This window comes from Solanum stenotomum, chromosome 3 (assembly GCF_019186545.1).
Source record: "Solanum stenotomum isolate F172 chromosome 3, ASM1918654v1, whole genome shotgun sequence".
Taxonomy (NCBI): Eukaryota; Viridiplantae; Streptophyta; class Magnoliopsida; order Solanales; family Solanaceae; genus Solanum; species Solanum stenotomum.
Window position 1 is genome coordinate 59,271,975 of NC_064284.1, and position 22,510 is coordinate 59,294,484.

The window sequence follows — 22,510 nt, forward strand, 5'->3', positions numbered from 1 at the left end:
TAATTGCGCCCTGTAGCAAACGTTTGTCAATCGCCTCTCTCCCTCCAAATTCTCGTCGCCACTCTCCAATTCTCGCTCGCTCCCTCTGTGCTCGCCTCTCTCGCATTATACAACAGAATTGTATAAATTGTGTTTATGTCTGTATAAAGCGAGAGAAAATTGTATATACACATGCAAATACATATATATTCGTCCTATACACTTATAATTATACAATAAAAATATTCCCCTGCTCAATTCTCTTTTGCCTTTCTCTCTTTCTCGTTTTATACAAACACAGATTATACAAATGTAATGTATAATTTATGTTTGTATAATGTATAATTTAAGTTTGTATAAAGCGAAAGAGAGAGCAATTTTTGATATACAAATATTTTTGTCAACGATTTATACAAACGAGAGGCTAACAACATTTATACAAATGGCCTGCCAGCGAAATTATATAAATCTGAAGAGGAGCCAACAAATTATACAATTGCTTCTTTTTATACATATGTATAGCGAAATAGACATAACTTTCAATTGTATATGTATAGCGAATTATACATATATATGTTTGTTATGGAGTNGTTCGGTTCTCGGTTCGGTTTTGTACACCCCTACATATATATATTTGCTATGAAGCGCAATTATGTAAACTTTGCTATAGCATACAAAAATGATTTTTTTGTTTGCTATATGTGAAAGTTGCTCAAATAAATATTAGCTCACTAATTATTTTTGGAATTAAGAAAATAAAAATTAGCTCATATTGGACTAACTCATTTTCTTTGTTTGGTGAACGTTTGGCTTGTTTCTTTCAAAATTATAGCAGAATCTTTTGATACTTGCCTCCAAATCCAAATATCATGAGAGCCTTCTTTTTTCTCAAAATCTCTGAATACTCAAAGTCTAAAACAAACAAACATAAAAGTATTTAATTATCTACTCTTTAAACATTGGCCTTGGACATTCAAATCTATCTAATTCTACCCTTTATCAAGGTCTAATTATATATAAACTTTGTTCAAAGAGTTTCTACTCCACGTGAGTTTATATACTCAACTAAATCACTTCTACAGGGTTCTAGATTTCCCCAACCATCATGAACAGGAAATAAAACAACAAATTTCATCCTAAAGAGTACAATTAATTCACTTAAAATTAAATTATATATTATTTACTTCCACCCTTAAGTTTTCCCACAAAATTCATGAGTTTTAGGTTTCTAAGTCCTAATTCTCCCTTAATATTATTTATTCAGGATAAAATCGAATTACTAGATGAAATAATTAACGGAGAGACTTACCTCTTAGAAGAAAATAGCAATATACCTTAAAATTTGTCTTTTGAATTTTTTGATATGGATATATTCTAAGTTATGGGAAGAGACTTGGAGAAACTAACTTAAAACGTATGTACATCATGTCTCGCGTTGTTCGCGGTAGGAAATACACTTTTGCTACAACGAATTCTGTAACACCCCAAATTTCAAATTATGATTCGGCGGTTCTTTAAATGCGTATAGACCTCGAACTCGATGATTTCTAATGTTGCATAGGTATTGAAAACAATTCCTTATTGTGGGAAGAGTTTTGAATGTTAATTAAGATCATAAAGAACTTCTAGCTCAAAGTTAACTTGAAAGCTTCTTTATCGATTGAGTTTTTGTTTAAGATTTTACTTGCTTCAACTTCAAAATGAACATATCTCTTAAAATATGAAGAGTGAGGTGGTCCATGAACTATCATATTAAATCTCTTTGAATCTTATTTCCAACGCCACCGACCATTCAACAATCTAATGCTAGAGTAAAAAGTTATGCTTAGTTTATAGAGAGTGCCTATCTGTCAAAGTATGATGGCTAGGGTGACGGACCGTCATACTTGTGACGACCCGTCAGGACAGACTGTCAGGCCTAATAAGTGAGGCTGAAATTTGTCCATTAACAACGATTTTGATGATGGTTTGTTAGGAATTTGACGGTTTGTCTCCTGAACCTTCAGACATGATTTTTCTGCACTTTTGAATAACTTTCTAAGGGGTGGTTTGGTCCTTTCCTTATCCGAAACCGCCTCTCAACTATTCAAAACTTCCCTTACTCTTCTATTAACCTAGTGCACGACTAAAAACCTCCCCACTTTTTTTCATCTCATTTCAAAATGGTTTTGAAAGTATTTTGAAATTTCTAAAATAATTATTTAAAATTATTTAAAATTGAAGAAGTTCAAACATTAATTAAATTGTGAAAGATCAAAATTAACTACCCCTTATTTGAAATATATAAAAAAAATTAATATTTAGAAATTTAAAAGTAATTAATATTTTGTCTTTTATGAAATAACTACAGGTTTAATCAAATTGTAATTTGTATTTATAATGCAAAACAACCTTATGTTAAGGACTTTTAAAAATATAATTAGAAAAAGAGCAACTCTGCGTACAAAACATCCGGCGTTAATAGGGTCCGGGGAAAGGTCACACTCCAAAAAGTATGATATAAACAGTTTACCCTGGTGCAAGTATTAATGTCCATTTCCACTAATTTTTATGAGACTTCTTAGTTTGGTGGCACACCAAATTCTTAATGACCAATTATAAATTAATAATACATTTGTTATTTGTGATATGATATCAATTTATTTATGCCAAAACACAAGCCAATAATAAATCACAATACAATTTCATAAGTGCTAATTTTTAAAAGGAATAACTTATACAATGTTTTCTAATCTACTATACAACTTTATATTACAATGCATCTTCATAATGCTAATATTTATATTAAATGTTAATCCGTTAATAGTGTGTACTGTGTGTGTAGTAATATAAGTAATATTTATAATAATTTAATGAAATTTATATAATACATATATTTAAGTGTTCATGTAAAAACGAACGACTTTTCAATCTTTCAACTAAAAGTTATTTTTATGACACTTTTGTTCGATGAAGCAAGTGCTAGAACGATTTATAGAATGAACTAATGGATTGGATCATACTCCTAAACGTTAGCATTTGAAATTTGAATTTTTCTTTGTAAATTTTTATATTTGTACACAAACATATTTTTAAAATATTATTTATGCTTCTTTTTTTGAAGTTTGTTTTTATTAATACGAGAGACGTGTGAGATGTATATAGTAGATTAGTTAATTAAAAAATGCGGGAGGCAAACACGTGTTTTTATATATATAATTATGAATCTTATTATTTATATATATGAAAAACATCTCCCTCAAAATTGCCTTTATTAAAGATTTATACTGTGTTCAAGTAAAATATATTTATTTACTTTTTGCATAAAAATTGATGGTTATAATTGATTATCATTTATACAAGAAAAAGTTTCCAAAATAGTGGTAATGGTTATAACACGTTGGCTCCAATCACCTGAGCATTTATTGGATTTGCTCTTTTCAACATCGCTGTACTCTTATGTTAAGAAGAAAACAATTTAAAGTTCTCTTTTCATTCCATCCGTAATTAGGGGTGGACATAAATATCAAAAAATAAAATCGAACTGAACTAATTTGATTTTTCAATTTTAATTCTTTGGTTTTTCAATTCAGTATCGATATTAATTTTGTAAAAGTTCGATTCTTTTGTTCGATGCACCGAATAACTGAGCTTTTATTTTAAAAAATCAAATATATATATATATATATATATATATATATAAAATATTTATTTATGAGCATTTTCTTCACTAAAATAAAAAATCAACTAACAATTAAATCATTCATGAACAAATCAAAGTAGCAACAAATTTACAATTCAATAGTTAGCTTCAAAGTTTAATTCACAAGAGGAACCCAAACATATTTTTGTCGATGTTTATCATGTAAAGGAACCCGTCTTCGTCTTTGTTTTTCTCGAGAAGTAGTTGGAGGGACAATGTTCTTGACAAAGACAAATATAGTCTTTCAATTAACACAATAAGTGTTCCACGATGAGATACATTACCCCTTAAGATAGTTTTAAATCTTTAAGTGTCTTATACTTTGATTTTGTCTTATCATTTTATTTTTTACTCGCACCCGAAAAATTGTTTTAAAAACACCAAATCAAACTGAACCGAAGTAGAAAAAACCAAATTAGTTTAGTTTGGTATACGACACACACTTTTTTAAAACCGAAAATTGAAGAACCGAACTGAACCGAAATTTGATATAATCGACGCCCACCCCTATCACCTATCGATAATAAGATGATTTATAGATGTACAAATATAAACAATTTATTTTAAATTATAAATTTCAAAAGTGTTTTTCTTTTTCTTAAAGTCCATGTTTATAATCACATATCATCACATAAGATGAAACTGAGACAATACATTTTATACAACCCTCGTTTCCTGTTCTGTTTCTTCGAGAAAAGATTAGTCACTTTTAAACATATAAATGTAGTTAATCTCAATTTTTTTACTTTTACCTTTAATTATATGTTTTTAAAGTCATAAAATCGTCATGATCCTATAGAAAAAATTTAAAGGTATTCTGTAGCGTATCAAAAATTCTTTTAAATATTTTGTACTAATTAAAAAAAATCTTGACTGATCAATTAATTGACTATCTGAACTTAATTTAATTTTTATATTAATTTGAAGAATCTTAATTGGTCAATTAATTGACTATCTTTAACTTAGCTCAATTTCTATAATCTCTTTTTACCATTCTCCTTCTAATCAACATCAATATTATATATTGAAAAAAACAATATGTAACATCATCATAATTAAGGTGACTTAAGTAGTTAGTAGGTGACCATCAAATTCTTAGCACCATTGACACGTACTTAAAAAAAATTAATTCTTCAACTTAGGTGGCCTGGTGTTTTTAATTTTCGGACGTGTACTAACTAGTGTTTAACACCTTGTTTGGATATATTGGCGTTACCCGTTATATTGTATTGTATTATTAATTTAAATATAATATTTATTTTAATTGTTACTAAATATTATTGTATCGTATGATTTAAATCCATTGTTAGGCAGCGATGAAAAGACTCATTTTATGAAATGATTGATTTGGTGGTGTGATCGCACCGTACCTTAATATTTTCTTCTCATTTTATCTTTATTATTATTTAATAATTGTATTTCATCTTTTACCCTACCTTTTCATAGTATCTTTATCCCGTACCCTACTTTTTTTTGTAGGTTTATCATTCAAATCATGAATATGTGACATTATATAACGATTCAAACACTATATTCATTAAAATAATACAGTACAATACAATACAACACAACACATTATAAAACAACACGTAATAACCATCCAAACAAAGTGTAATTATTTCTATAGTCCTAACTAACTATAGCCCACAAAAAAAAAAAGATCAAGATACATCTACTATATTTATGCCACAATAATTTAGTTCCTTTTTAACCTTATAAAAGCTAACCATTTATTTTTCTTTCAAGACAACATACACACAAATTGAAATAATGGGTACCCTCAACATCAACCATGAACTTGATGACCAAATTTTCAATACCATAAACCCTTTAGACCCTGAAGAATTTAGAAGGCAAGGTCATAAAATTGTGAATTTCCTAGCTGATTACTATCAAAATATTGAACAATATCCTGTTTGTAGTCAAGTAAATCCAGGGTATCTCCAAAAAATTGTACCAAATTCCGCTCCTAATAACCCTGAGTCACTCGATAAAATTCTTAAGGATGTTGAAAGGGATATTATTCCAGGGCTAACACATTGGCAAAGTCCTAATTTTTTCGCGTATTTTCCATCTTCAGGAAGTACTGCTGGATTCCTAGGTGAAATGTTAAGTGTTGGATTTAATGTTGTAGGGTTTAATTGGATATCATCCCCAGCTGCTACTGAACTTGAGAGTATTGTGATGGATTGGTTTGGGAAAATGTTAAATCTTCCCAATTGTTTTTTGTTCGCGAGTGGTGGTGGAGGTGTACTACAAGGTACAACTTGTGAAGCCATGTTGTGTACTATAGTCGCGGCTAGAGATCAAATGTTGCGAAAAATAAGTAGAGAGAATTTTGGCAAATTGGTGGTATATGCATCTGATCAAACACATTTTTCACTTAAGAAGGCTGCCCACATTGCTGGGATAGGCCCTGGAAATTTCCGAGTTATCCCAACAATAAAGGCTAGTGAGTACACCTTGTGTCCAAAATCGCTACGTTTAGCAATTTTGAATGACCTTAAAGAAGGAAATGTTCCTTTATTCTTGTGCGCCACAATTGGGACAACTTCAACAACTTCTGTTGATCCATTGCGTTTACTCTGTGAAATTGCTAAGGAATTTGGGATTTGGGTACATGTTGATGCAGCTTATGCAGGAAGTGCTTGTATTTGCCCTGAATTTCAGGTCTTTCTTGATGGTGTTGAAAATGCAAATTCTTTTAGTCTCAACGCGCACAAATGGTTCTTTTCCACTTTGGATTGTTGTTGCCTTTGGGTTAAGGATCCAAGTGCACTTACAAACGCGTTATCAACTAATCCTGAATGTTTGAGAAACAAGGCTACAGAGTTAAATCAAGTGATTGATTATAAGGATTGGCAAATTGCATTGAGTAGGAGGTTTAGAGCATTGAAGTTATGGTTTGTTTTGAGAAGTTATGGGGTAACTAATCTTAGAAACTTGATAAGAAGTCATGTGAACATGGCTAAACATTTTGAAGGACTTATAGCTATGGACAAAAGGTTTGAAATCTTTGTGCCTAGAAAGTTTGCTATGGTGTGTTTTAGGATCTCCCCATTAGTACTAACTCAAGTTTCAACCAAATTTGATGATGAGAAAGAAGTGAACATGTTTAACACTAAGTTGGTGGAGTCTATTAATTCATGTGGCAAACTCTATTTGACTCATGGAGTTGTTGGAGGCACTTATATTATTAGATTTGCAATTGGTGCTTCTCTTACACATCATAGGCATGTTGACGTAGCTTGGAAAGTTATACAAGACCATGCCAATGCCCTGCTAAATCAAGGCTATGTTTAATTTCTTTTAGGATTTGAATTATATATATACTGAAAGATTTTTATACGGTCAACGTTTAGTTATTTATTCAAAAACTAGGGGAATCTTAGTAGGTCAGTTAGTTGACTATCTGAATTATTATCTTGTTCATGAAAGTTCAATTTCTCACCTTGTAATCCTCATTTCCAATTTTCCTTGCCCTATCCAATTTAAAAGGAAAAAATTGTATTCAAAACTAGGGTGAACTTTCACATTTTTATTTTTATTTGATTTAGATTTCAATGAAGAAAATAAATGTTTGGTTGAGTTTTGAGGCAGCGATATTGCAACTTTACGTGTCATATATATCTTGTACTATTGCATTTACATAAAGAAATAAGTTTTACAAAAATTAAGCACTATGATTAGCTACTTTAACATAGGGATTTAATAAAGAGCAACTTACAAAAATAACTATATTTATAGGGTTAATGAATACCAATAGCTATAAGTATGTTATTTACAATAAATGACTACAATTTATATCACTTTTTTGCTGTATTTTTGTATAGTTTTTTATTTTTTTTATTTATACATTAATACATCTTTAAGTACAACAAACTAAATAAGGAATTGACTCTAAATATAACCCACTATCCTTACATTACGCCCATACAACGAGCAACTTTCCATAATTAACTTTATAACTAAAAATTACTTATTTAAAGACATATCAGGTCATATTCTTTATCAGCTTAACAAAAATTGTGATACATCATACTCAATTTTCTTGTTGTCTCCATATTTCTTATTCTGACGTTGTAAAGGTATTAATAATTTTTTTTTTGTTAATTCAAGTTTTTGTATGTAAGCAAATTGTTGAATTTGTGAATGAAGGTTAAGTATTTCGATTTTGAATAGGTGAACTACATGGCAATAGATACACTAGTTGTTAAACAAAAAATGAATACACCAATATAGAATACAATGAATACATTGTTGTTAAACACAAAAATGAATACGTTGGATACAGCTAGACTTGTATTCCCAAATCAATTTTTTTATCTTGGATATAATACTTATCTATCTAGATATAACTGTATTCACAAATCAACATTTCAACTTGTGCTTATATAACAATACAAGTATCTATGTATATAAATATGGATACATTTCAACACTGTTGTTAAGCAAAAATATGAATACATTAGACAAACGAGCAAAAAAGATACAATTAGTGCGTATTAAATTGTATAAGTATGGATACATTAGACAAACGAGCAAAAAAGATACAATTTGTGGGTATCAAACTGTATAAGTATTCTCTAAATAAAATTTTGAAAAGGCCAACAATATAGTATTGATGTATTCAACTATACTTGAATTCTCTAATCAACTTTTTAAATTTGACAAAGTACTTATGTATTCAAATATAATTGTATTCACGCATCAACAGTTCAACTTGTGGTTATATAATAATACAAATGTCTATGTATATAAGTATTCTACTATATACAAAATTGACAATCAAAGAACCCTCAATCTCTTTTTTGTTCATGTTCTTCTTGTACTCATTTTTTAACAACTATATACATACGAAATCAAATTTTCTGACAATTTAAATACAAGAGGACAATCCATAATGACAATGACACACAATACATGTGTTGAGAACTTGAGATAGATAAGTAAATGACATTAAACTAAAAAAATAAAGCATACAAATCTCAATTTCCTTTTCCTCTTGTTCCTGCACCCACTTGAATCAATATTGTTGACTTTTCTCCTTTTTTCAATATTAGTTTTCACTTCGGAACCTTTTTTCCTCTTTACTAATTTTGCATGTTCGATTTCTTCAAGCAGATTTAAGGGTATATGGTCATTAACCTTTTTTGTTCTTCTTTCATTCTCCATTGTAGCAATAGAGCCTGGATTTTTGGCTTGTTGTTGAGTAATACACAAATCAAAAGAAGGTAGTTCATCCAACAATTTGTCAAATAAATGTATACCTCTAGTAACCCTCCCCGGAGTATCAATTTCAGCCATTGAAAAGGATAAACAAATTCTTGAATCAAAACCCTATGAAAATAGAAGAAAGTGTAGATGTGTAGATATATAATGCTCATAAAAACGAGATAAATATGCAATTAGAAGATACCTGATGGATACAAAATCACAAAAATCGCTCCTGCAGTGATGTAAAGGATCTTGAATTTGAATGAATTTGGGAGGGGGGGGGGAATAAGAAAATATGTGATGTATGAATATTGATGAAAGAGAAAAATTTGATGATGGTAAACATGGGAAAAGATCACAAATGTGCCTGCCATAATTAATTAGGCATTCAATAATTACTTTCCTATTTAATATTTATTTATTATATTAAATATATGTAAAAAATATTTATTTGTATATAATTAACTTTGCTATTTATAGTCTAATTATATCCATATAACATGAAAAAAATAAAACATAGCTATTTTTCTTGAATATATATGAATGTTTGCCATATTATGAAGTTTTTTCAAATAAAAGTAGAGATCCTTTCTAAGATATTAGTGCTGGAAAAATTCATGTCATAAAAGAGGAAGAAATATTCAAATTGTTGTCTAGTTTTGTTCCAATCCCTTAATTTCCTAGTGATGGGTTAGTTATATTTTGAATAATATCTCTTCTAATACTAAATAACAATTCTGACAATGGTAACCAATCATTATGTCACGATCCTGACCCGCCGTGAGTGACACCCACACTTAACCCTCCAATGGGAGAACCAACTATCAAACCCAAACTTAAAAATCAAACCATTTTAAAGAAATAAGCCATTATATTAAACACTATGAAAATCATTTAAACAATTAGAAGATCGAGTTCCCATAAACTCATCCAATCAATAAACAGTTGCGGAAATTAACCTCCGATCCCTAGAATTTGCAAGTCGTTGTACCAAAACATCTAACAAGCCTAGAATATGGGATGTGTCACGACCCAAGGCTGCCCCTAGACACGCGTCACGGTGCTTAGAGCCACAAGTGACCCTAATGTCATGTCCCGCCACTATCCGAGCCAAATTTTGCAGCCAAGAAGGCGTAGAGGTTTCTAGAGTCAAGTAGAGAACTCTAGAATGCCTTAGATATTTCAAGAAGGCCTTGGAGACTTCTAGGCTATGTAGAATTCTCTAGAAAAGGGGCCAATGTGTAAATACTTTAGGGACTTCTCATGTAAATATTAATTACACTTTAGTCCTTAGGAAGTAGTATAAATAGAGGTGCCTCTCATTTGCAAGGCATCACTCAAGTGTAAAGCATTCTCCAAAGTCTTACGAGAAAATCAGCTTTATATTAAGCGGGAGAAGTGCGAGTTTGCCCAACATGAAGTGCATTTCTTGGGCCATGTCATTAGCCAGGGCAAACTACGGATGGACGAAGCCAAAGTACGGGCAATCCAAGAGTGGGAGGTGCCCACTAAAGTAACTGAACTACGATCGTTCCTTGGACTTGCGAATTATTATCACAGGTTCATAAGGGGATACTCTGCAAAGGCCGCTCCGCTGACTGAGTTATTGAAGAAAAATAAGCCGTGGGTTTGGAGCGCGGAGTGCCAGCAAGCCTTCGAAGGTCTCAAGGCCACGATAACATAAGAACCGGTCTTGACGCTGCCCGACTTTTTGAAGACCTTCGAAGTACATACAGATGCCTCAGACTTTGCCATTGGGGGAGTCTTAATGCAAGAAAGACACCCAATAGCATTCAAGAGCCGCAAGTTGAACGAGACCGAACGACGCTATACGGTGCAGGAGAAAGAAATAACGGCCATAGTGCATTGCCTGCGCACGTGGAGACACTATTTGTTAGGCTCCAAGTTCGTGGTCAAGACGAACAACGTAGCCACTAACTACTTTCAATCACAGAAAAAGATCACCCCAAAACAAGCTAGGTGGCAAGACTTTCTAGCCGAGTTCGACTACGTCTTGGAGTATAAACCGGGAAGAGGCAACGTTGTGGTCGATGCGCTAAGCAGAAAGGCCGAACTTGCTGCCATTACGATAGCCCACTGTGATATTCAAGATGCAATCAGAAATGGCATGCAACATGATCCCGAGGCCAAGAAGCTGATGGAGCTAGCCGCCCAAGGCAAAACCAGACGCTTTTGGGTGGAGGAAGACCTCCTGCTCACGACCGGTCGAAGGGTCTATGTGCCGAAGTTCGGGACTATCAGGCGGCGAATAATTAAGGAAAGCCACGACACACCGTGGGCCGGGCATCCAGGGCAGCGATGAACCAGGACGCTGATTGAAGCTATCTATTTCTGGCCACGCATGTGAGACGATATCGAGTGTTATGTGCAGACTTATCTGGTGTGCCAGCAAGACAAGGTAGAGCAAAGGCATCCGAGAGGACTACTAGAGCCGCTACCCATAGCAGAATGTACATGGGAAAGCGTAACTATGGACTTCATCACCTCCCTACCTAAGTCCAACGGGTACGGAACTATCATAGTCGTGGTGGACAGGTTCTCAAAGTATGCTACCTTCATACCCGTCACAGCCGGATGCACCGCAAAGGAGGCCGCTCGATTGTTCTTCAAGAACGTGGTAAAATACTGGGGGCTGCCAAGGCACATCATTAGCGACCGAGACCCCCGCTTTACTGGGAACTTTTGGAGGGAGCTGTTCAAAATACTTGGCACAAAACTCCACTTCTCCACAAGCTTCCACCCGCAGACCGACGGCCAGACCGAATGCGTCAACGCCCTGTTGGAGTGCTACTTAAGGCACTATGTTAGTGCGCATCAGAAGGATTGGGCCAGACTCCTAGACATGGCGCAGTTTTCTTATAACTTACAAAGGAGTGAGTCCACCAGGCGCACACCATTTGAATTGGCGACGGGCCAACAGCCCCAAACTCCGTATTCTTTACCGGCCGCTTTCGAAGGAAAGAGTTTGGGAGCTTACTATCTTGCCAAAGGATGGGAAGAGCAGCTTGATACTGCCAAGTCTTACTTAGACAAGGCAGCAAGCAAAATGAAAAAGTTTGTCGACTGCAAGAGGCGTCCCACAGATTATAAGGAAGGCGACATGGTCTTGGTGAAATTCAATCCAAGACAGTTCAAGGCACTAAGGGGCGTTCATCAAAATTTAGTGCAAAAATATGAGGGTCCGTTCAAGATCGTTGCCAAGGTAGGCAAGATCTCATACAAGGTGGAGTTGCCTCCACACTTCAAAATCCATCCGGTGTTTCATGCAAGCGTCCTCAAGCCTTACCATGAGGACAAGGAAGACACTAGCCAAAACCAACCCCGCCGAGCCCCCATTACTGTCACTGCCTTGCATGACCGGGAGATTGAAGCTATCATAGATTATCAAGCCAAACGGAAGCGGGGTCAGCAAGCCAGCGCCATGTTCCTTGTGCATTGGAAGGGACAATCTCCGGAGGAAGCCACATGGGAGAAGTACGAAGACTTGTGGCAATTTAAAGGCCAAGTCCGGGATTTTCTGCAACAATGTGCTGTGGTCGTCGCATCATCGGGTGGGGGAGCGTGTCATGTCCCGCCACTATCTGAGCCAAATTTTGCAGCCAAGAAGGCGTAGAGGTTTCTAGAGTCAAGTAGAGAACTCTAGAATGCCTTAGATATTTCAAGAAGGCCTTGGAGACTTCTAGGCTATGTAGAATTCTCTAGAAAAGGGGCCAATGTGTAAATACTTTAGGGACTTCTCATGTAAATATTAATTACACTTTAGTCCTTAGGAAGTAGTATAAATAGAGGTGCCTCTCATTTGCAAGGCATCACTCAAGTGTAAAACATTCTCCAAAGTAGTACAAAAGCCTTTTTCCAAAAACTCTCTCTTTGTTCTTTCTAAGTCTTTCCTTAAGCATTCTCTTAGTGATCTAAGTCTTAAAGGCTTCCTTGAGTTTACAAGATCTTGAAAGAGTAGTGAGTCAATTGTCAAGGGCCGCACGGAATTTTAGCCAACACTCTAAGTTCGTGACACTAAGCTAACTAATCTTATGACATAACATGACACTAAGATTAACAAAATCAACCGAAAACTAAAATACACATGCGGAAGCTAAAACTAAACTAATATCTGGATAGAACCTATAATCTCAATATAGACAAAATCTGAAGGACAACATAACATGGCAGAATCTAATTGTTTGTCTGAAAGTCTCTACTAACATGGGTTGTTAAGACAAACGCCTAACTAACTCTAACATGTCTGAAAACTGAAAGTTATGAGCGAAAGGAAATCACAAGTGGTATCCTTGAGGAGATGAGGACTCACCAACACTACTGCTAGTTGATTAGAGATAGTACTTACCGTCAAAATCTATATTATCAAATAATATAGGCAGAAAGTATGCGATCAGTACTACAAATGTACCAAGTATGAGGAAATGTATAAAATATGATATCCGAATATGATAAGCATGTAAAACATGTTAATGAAATGATCAAGTGTATAATCATGAAAATTAAGTAAAATTGAAGTAATATAAATGAAATACATGATCAATGCAATATTTGAAAATCTAACTGTGGGACATACTAAAACCGACATAAACCATGTGAGTTACTACATTAAGTCCATCAACTGTTTTCACACTGAAAAAGAAAAGTGTCCAACTTGCCAAGGAAAGGACCATGGTATATGAGCTAAGGTGGATCTACTAGCTAATATCTATTCGAGATAAATACTATCTATGGCACATAGTTAAGGGCTTAGAGATTGCTACTAAAGGTCCAAAAACGCTACAACAAAAATCATCATTGCAAAAGTCCACTCAATGCTAAGTATACTCTCAATAAAAATATGATAAATCTGAAAAAAGTAATAGTTTTTACTATTGAATCATACTGATAATCTGATAACATACTGAGTAGCTCATAAATCATGATAACTGAACGTAATATGAAAGATACTTTATTCGAAAATATCTAAATCACGATATTTGTGTATACTAAGGGATACTTTATTCGAAAGCATTATGATTCATGAAAATCTAATCATCTGAGACATGAATATGAAAATAACATAATTATGATCATGAAAAATACTTGCATGTTATCATGAAAACATCATTGAAAACCTGAAATTATAATCAATTCATGCAATTTAAGATCAATCTTGAAGAAGAAACTGAAATTCAATAAGGACTCAAGAAGATCATATAAACCATAGTTTTGAGAAGATCATAGCTTGAAGAAATAGAGATTTCTATCGGACTTGATAGGTGAAGAGAGACCTATTGATGAAGTTCCCATATACCTTGAATGAAATCCTAGCTTGATTCCTCAACGAAAGCTTGAAATCTTGGAACCCTAGCTCGCTTGAGGAAAAAGACTTGAGAGAGAAGAAACTTTGATTTGGAAGAATTAGGAGAGAATGGGAGGCTAGAGTCTTCAGGAATCAGTAAACTCACTTAGATTAGGTCAAAACGACACAATATATGATTTAAAAGAGTGAAAAAAATTACCAATTTAACCCTGACTTAAAATTGACGGAGCACATTCATAAAAGCCTTCCACGGTCCGTACAACCCTTCACGGTCAGTGAGGGCGATCGTGAACGGGAAGGGGTTCTAAATTCTGAGGGCCAATTTTTACGGGATCCTCTACAGGTCGTGTAACACTCCACGGGCTAGACAAGTCCTGGTGAAGGACAATATTTTTTATTTCTAGGGTTTGTTTTTAGGACCAGTGCACGATCCGTGAAAGATTTTACGGTCCGTAAACTTACCCGTGAAACTCACCTCCAAAAATTCCAATTTATGAGTTCCAGTTTATAAAGCCCTTCATGACCCGCGGTTCTTTTCACGGTCTGTAAATGGGTCCGTACAAACCCTTATTTTTTGCAACATTTTAGTTCTTTCTGATCTCCAAGGTTTTATTTGAGTTTATAATCTTTTAGGGTGTTACAGGATGAAACCCCAATATAAAAGAAGAAAATATAAGTCTAGAATATCCAAGTTCGAACAAATGGACTAAGAAATTACAAGAAATCAATAGCAGTCAGAGGAAATTGTTCACCCTTAGATTCGAATAAAAGATATCTCACAATTGAGATTGCAAAGCAGCCGCCTAAATATATCCATTACTCAATAAGTAAGAGCAAGTGCAATATCAGTACACAATCGCAGTGTACCGATAGAATTATGAGTTAATTCTAGTATTTGAAATATGAACAGGCAACCACAACTCAATAAACACATAATACATAATTACAACAAAAGTACAACATAGCAGGACTCTCAGTCCTTACCCTGAATTGATAAACATAACATCATGAATCATCAAAATGTAACAAGCAGTGTAGTTCTCTCATGCAACCTATATATACAAACTTTTAATTTATCGACGTGGTACCTATTCCCATAGTTAGTGTATCGGTGTGGTACCCGTTCCCATTATATCAGCGTAGCATTTATTTCAGATGTTAGTGTACCATGTGGTATCCATTCCAGATGTTAGTGTTTCGACGTGATATCCATTTTAGATGTTAGTGTATCGCTATGGTACCCGATCTCAATCATCAACACACAACACTATCATAACCACAATGAATCACAATCACACATGTACATTCATGTAACATATTCATTGCATGCGATTCATAACATCTTTCATTTCACATTATATCTTTCCAATTTTCCTAATCATATCTCATGTATGCATTACTAATGATGCACTTAACAAGCACATATAACATAAACATGATAACAACACTCATCACCTACCTCGAAACAAACTTGATTGCTCTAAAGAACTTGAGTTTTTCCCTGGTTATGAATTTTGATTTTTTTGGTCTAAAACAATAATAAAATACAATAAGCAATGAACAATGACCTAATTAAACCCTATTGTAACCAAATCCTAACCCCCAAACCATCCCATGATCATTCTACCCAACAAGGGTCCTTTTACCATTAATTCAAATTAAACCCTTTCCAAGAGTAGCACTCTAGATTCTAAGGCTTAAGAATCAAAATATAAGTTAGGTAAGTAATTAAGTTACCTTTACCGAAGAGATTGGTGGAAAAACCCAAGGGATCTGCCCTAAGTCGCCATTCCCAGTTCCCAAAAATGAAGCAATAGAAAATAAGAGGTTTTTGGGACTTTTCTGCACAAAACTCCGACTAACCCCGCTATAGAGGGAATTAATTCATTCTGCTATAGCAGGAATCATTTCATCCTGCTATAGCGGCTTACAAGGAGACAGAGACTCGCTAGTCTTTCCCAAAGCCCCTATTTTGCAACATACCTTCGAACTTTGACGTACTATACTAACCTCTTCACGTCAAATCCGATACCAAAAGTTTTACTCACCCGAATTAAATTTCGAAAGGCCTTATGAATTCCTTAATGTCTTAGATACAAGGAATTACGATCCAAATTTAGACATACCACCCCGTCCATTTTTGAATTGTCCGAAATCTCATCTCGCTCATATTCAGTTTGAGACTGACCTAGCCTAGAATGTTCAAGTCACTATCTATTTTTTTTACCCAATTCTTTCATCTTTAGTCTACCCATGACGACCAAAAAGGGTCGTTACACATTAATAAGTCATAATCATTTTTATTCATGAGTCATTAACTATTCTTTTATCATTCATACACATTTACTATAATTGCATTTGTAACAAACCTTCTTTACCATTGGAGTTATTTCAAGAGATGATTATTCTCTATATAATCTAATTTTTTCCCCTTTTGGAAGTTGAATGAAAGATGCAAACAAAATTTTCTCCCTTACAATTATTCTGTGGTTTTATTTTATTAATTTTTAATTTGTTAGATTCTGACTCCTAATTTGATACTAGAAAAATTTATTGAATTTTGGGAGATACGTGTGAAATATAGTCAAAGATAGCATAATTGACTCGCCTCAAGCTTTCAAAGATTTGGTCTTCCAATTTTTACTTATGGTTACAATTTTAATTTTCTTTTAATGGCTCAACTTACATTTTACCAACATTATTAATACATTCTATTTAATAATATTCATATAAAATCTACCAAAATGACTCTCAAAAGCAAGATTTGTGGAAGGAAAATCCTTATACAGATTTTCCTTCCATATCATTAAAAGGTTGGTTAATAATGAAAATTCTAATAAAAATTCAAGTTTGACTCACTAATAATGACTTACTAAATATAGATAAGACTCAAATTCTCTAAATTTGATTGCCCTAATTACTTCAAATTTTTTAATCAACTTACTAGTTACTACTATAAAATGTCTATTCAAGAAACATTAATATCACAAGAAACACAAAATCATTAGGAATACTTTTAGGTAGCATTGAAGATGAAGTTCTCCCAATTATGCTTGTTTGCTATCATCATTGTTCTTCTTACATTTGTATCAGGTATTACTTTAAACCAAAGAAATATTTTTTTTAGAGAATTATCAAATATTTCACAAAAGCTTAGAAAACAAAATAGCATCTCCTTATTAATGCATTATTCATTTATACTCTCTCTGTTTCAATTTGTTTGTTTCATTTTGCTAAGAATTTTTTTTCATATAGATGGAAGAAATATCTCGTTAGACGATACGAAGAGATGCAATGGTTACACTGGAGTGAATCAGTGCAGATTTGGACCTGATCATGGATGCTTTCAGCTTTGCATCATACAATTTAAAGTTGCTATTATTGCTGCATTTTGTGAAGAATCAGGAGCTGGAACTACTCAATGTCGTTGTACATTTGATTGCTAGTCTTCTTATATAGAGAGAGGATATATATAGCCAAGAGTTCAAATTAATACACAAAAAATAGTGATATCATGTTTTAAAAGTATTATTTTAGTAAAAAATAATAAACTTTTTGTTATTAAATTATTGTTTATTTTAGTCTTAGTTACGTTCATAACGTCATTCTGAAACTCTACTTATGAAATTTCATTTTATGAGATGTTGTTGTCGTTGAATTCCCTATTATCAGGAAATTGTTCATAGTAATGCAGTAATGGTCATTAGGTAATGAGATCCAATCGAAAATCTCATAATTTTTTGATAATTAAATCCGTGAAAATAATAATCAAGAATGAAATATTACACTAATCTTAGTATTTTATTTCGAATGTAGTGAGTGTTACGGATCTTCTAATTCTTCTTTTCTAATATAAATTCAAGTGATTTATTGCTTACCTTTGACTTGTACTAGGTTGACCTTGAATGTATGGTCTTGATCTTGACTTGTATTTAAACGAGTTTTTGGTCAAAAACATATTTTAACTATACCCAAATTTAAACTACATCCTTAATAATATCTTTTTTGGCAAAACAACATCCTCTAAGTATTTAAAAGTTAACAATTTTCATCCTTCTATCATAAAAAAAAATTAAGACATCCTGCAAAAACATGAGCAGTTCACGTGACTATCAACAAAAATTTTCCTGCATAATTTCATTACCTGCTACAAGAAGTTCCTGAAATAAATATTAAAAATCTTAAATACCATTGCTTACCGAAATAAAAAATGTGTGGGAGGTGTGAGGAAACATGATTTGCTCTTTTTCTCATTTAGTAACGGAAAGAAGTTGGAGCTTAATTATCTTTACCTTTTTCAAAGTCAAACTATATTTAGATCACTAATTTTTTTGGTTAATCTGATATTGAAGTGATCAAAATATTGATCATGTCTCGCATTTGAATTTCATTCTACATTATTAGAAGCGGAAGTCTCCAACAAACGTCGATTCTAACATATTCAATTGAGAAGAAACATATTTCAACTAATAATATTTTTAATACCAAATAACATAAAAAATAAATGAGTTTTTTTTTATCAAATTAAAAGATTTTGCATAATGTTAAACTCAAGTACCGAAAAAGTTCACGATAGTATGTTTGATGTATCTAAGAATAATAATTACAAAGGAATGACTTGATTTTTGTGGGATCTGTTAATTTTCTGATAAATTCAAGTAGAATGATGAAAATTGTTCACTTTTAAATACTTGAAGGATGTTTTATGCTAAAAATGATACTTTAAAGATGTAGTTTAAGTTTGGGGTATAGTTAAAGGATGATTTTGGCAAAAAACTCTATTTAAACTTAGTTGCTTGAAATTGTAGCTTGTAGAGAAATTGCGATGCTTGATCTACAAGCTTTCCCAATCTTCTTGTTTGAATTCTAGTATCTTTTCTAATAATGAAACCCCTATTTAGTTATAGGATGGAAGAGTTGTGATAAGGACAAAATCTTTTCGGCCAATAAAAGTTAAGTGACATAACAATATTTAATTGACCGAAACATGTCAGTTGTACACATGATACATTTTCATTGGCCTTTGATTTGATTTGATTAGGTATGTTGTGTCATTTTGACTTGTTGCACGTTCCTATTAATTTTTTTTTATTTGACTTGGTATGTCATCATATTTAATTTGACACGTGTCACCAATTTGGATCCCTGAGATAAGATGAAATCTATAAGGGAAACTTACATAAATATACTATATTAAGAAAATATTTACCATTTATAGCAATAACATTTTTTTTCACTTGATCACTTTTAATACATTTATAATACAATTTTAATACATATTACAAAGTACAATTTATAATTCACATATAATACAAGTTTTATTGATGAATAATACATTTATCACACATTTTAATACACTTATAATTCAATGTGTCAGTTTCTTACCAAACAAGCATAATATATTTTAAAAAACAGTTAAGCTCCTAATTTCCTTTCCATAAATTTCTCTAAGTTTTTTCATATTCATATTCTCTCCTTAACTTTTACATACACCATTTTCCCTCTCATTAACTTGATTCTCTTCATTTTTCATCCCTCCATTTTAGAAGACACCATTTATATTTAGAGAAACTTTCAAAGTTAGATAGAACAACAAATATTTTCTTAAAAAATCAACTATCTCAAATTTTAATTCAATTACGAAAAATCTTTATAATGGTGTATTATATGGGGTTTGTACTCAATGTGGTACATATTGTGGTACTTTTTTTTAAATATGAATTTATTTGATGATAGTATTAAATGAATAAAGAATATGGTTCAATTATATTTTCGCATTATAATTTCCTACATGTTATATCATGTGCTATTAAAAAACTTAAATCCTACTAGATATAAGTTTGATTGTTAAAGACAGAAATTTAAAAACGACTCATTAGAAGGAAAGTATTAAAGATTAAGTCAGTTGAAGAGAAAACGTGCAATTTTTTCATATTCAACTGGAAAACAACATGACTGAGGTTGTATTGTGACCACGGGTATTCATGGTTTGGTTTGAATCGGTTATTGGTCAAAATTAAAATCAAACCAATACAGTCAATTTTTAAATTTCTAAAACCAAACCAAACCAAATTAAAAAAATAACCGCCGGTTTGCTTATAGTCAGTTTGGTTCGGTTTCGTTCAGTCTTTTTGTTTTTTTCGATTTGAAAGTATTAAATTTGTTGAGGGCATATGCATCTCGATATACACAAAAACCCAGTACATGAACAATCCACTAGAAAATTACTGTGGATTCAATTAAACAACACTAGAATATCATTACACGAACAAAATGATTCAATCAAGAGAAAGTGTGACTATGTGGTATAAGGTAGGGTAGGTATAGATAAAGTAATGAATTTTTGATGGATTTGATCTTAGGATTTTAATAATTGTGTTAAAATTTAAGTGTTGGGCTTGAGAAAATGGTAAAATTAAAGACTTAAGTTAATTAAAATTTAACAAAATATTTATATTTTATTTATGAATAATATATAAATAATTATAAAATTTATATATATAATTTCTCGGTTTGTTTTGGTTGTTTTTGCAATTTTTTTTTAGTAAAATCAAAATCAAACCAAATAGTATCGATTTTCAAAATTTAAAATCAAACCACACCAAATATTATTTTTTTAATCGATTTGATTTAAATTACTACTATTCAATTTTTTAACCATAACCATGAATAACCCTAATTGTGACCATAGAGAGTAACACACTCTAATAATGCATATGTGATGGAGATAGGATGTTAATAGGGAGTCAATTGTTATAGGAAAAATCACTCCATATACACATTTAAGAGTCAATATTACAGGTTTTAAATCTACTTTTAAAAAATTCTTGCTTATAACAGTTTAATTACGGGTTATAACATATCACTAATTATTTATAAATTAATTAAATATTACTTTATTAAATAAGTAATTTTTCATAATTTACTTTATTAAATAAGTAATTTTTCATAATTTGATATTATTATTAAATTATTTAAATAATGAATACCCCATAATTATCTCTTACACAATTATAGGGATTTACATTGATTACTGTTCCTTTTTACAGTTACAAGTCACACCCCACACCTCACCTAAATCCCTCACCCCACGTCAATTCCACGTTAAAAAAAAAGAAATTCATCTTTCATCTCTTTCATCCATACTCCATTGAAGCCGGTTTTTCAACATCTAAAAACTGATTAGGAGAAATATATTCTCCATACAATTAAAACAAAAGGACAGATCTCTAAGTTGTAATTTTCAATAATTTTAGTATTTTGGAGAAACCCCGTTTGATAATTGTATTGCAAGAAAGTTTATTTTACCATTTTCATGGAGGTGAATCAGAGGTGTTTTGAGGTTGATCCTTTCTGGGTTTTGCTGATTTGAGTTTTTACTACATGGGGAATGGTTAAAAATCGAATATTTATTGATTTTGCTAATTTTTTTGGGAGATTTATTGCCAGGTGTAGTGTAGATTGGAGTTCATTATAGGAGGTAAAAATGTTCTTGAAACCTTATGTTGTTTGGACTCTTGGAAAGTACTGCTGAGTGTGTGTTGTGTCCTCCAAAAGTTAATTGAGTTTTTTACTACATGTGATATGGTTAAATCAATTTAGTAGATTTTTTTTTGTTAAAATTGCTATATTATGCATATTATTGGTATGAAAGCTGACTTAATATACTATTTATGAATATGGTATGAATTTTGTCTAATGTTGACATGAATTGGTATAAAATTTGGTATAAAAATGGTATGATGTATTACTTATATTTGGTTTGAAACTTGTTTAAATCTGGTATGAAGTTGGTACACAGTTTAGAGAAAATCTATATTATTTTCAAATTATTCTCATTATGTCCACTAATCTGGCATGAAACATGAATAATATTGGTATGAAAACTGATTTAATATACGATTTATGAATATGGTATGAAATGTGTTTTAACATTGGTATGAAATTGATTTATTGTTGATATGAAAGCTGACTTAAGTTGTGTATTATTTTTATCAAAAAAATGGTATGATATCAGTGGTCCAATTATGTGAATTGATTGTAGTTTGTTAAATCACCCATTTTTTTTTTTGTATAAATTATGACTAATGTTGGTATGAAATTGGTATTTTCTTATACTACCTAGTTTTTATAATAAGAAGGTTTCTTTTCCAATTTCTCCAACTAGGTTGATGGCAATGCGGAAAAACAAAGAACGATGATGGTGCGATTAGTGAGAGTGAAGTAACTGGGACTGTTGCTAGCAAATTTGATGGATCCCGCATAGCAAAAGAACATGCTCCAGATACCAGCAATTATCCTACACCAAG

General features: G+C 32.2%; 2 protein-coding genes across 2 annotated transcripts in view; both read left to right on the forward strand.

Moving 5' to 3' along the window:
- The first annotated feature begins 5,399 nt into the window (after nt 1-5,399).
- Nucleotides 5,400-7,280, forward strand: LOC125859576 (tyrosine decarboxylase 1-like). The gene has a single exon (XM_049539348.1). The coding sequence runs from the start codon at nt 5,432-5,434 to the stop codon at nt 6,962-6,964; it is 1,533 nt and encodes a 510-aa protein (XP_049395305.1). The 5' UTR covers nt 5,400-5,431; the 3' UTR covers nt 6,965-7,280.
- An 11,259-nt stretch (nt 7,281-18,539) lies between these two features.
- The window catches only part of LOC125859849 (uncharacterized), a 662,179-nt gene continuing 658,208 nt past the window's right edge, over nt 18,540-22,510 (forward strand). The window contains exon 1 of the mRNA XM_049539692.1: nt 18,540-18,551. The gene's annotated coding sequence lies outside the window, so the exon portion shown is untranslated. The remainder of the gene's footprint in view (nt 18,552-22,510) is intronic.

Bases quoted from the DNA above. Each gene is read 5' to 3' on its own strand.
- LOC125859576 (XM_049539348.1), top strand. From the start codon at position 5,432: ATGGGTACCCTCAACATCAACCATGAACTTGATGACCAAATTTTCAAT.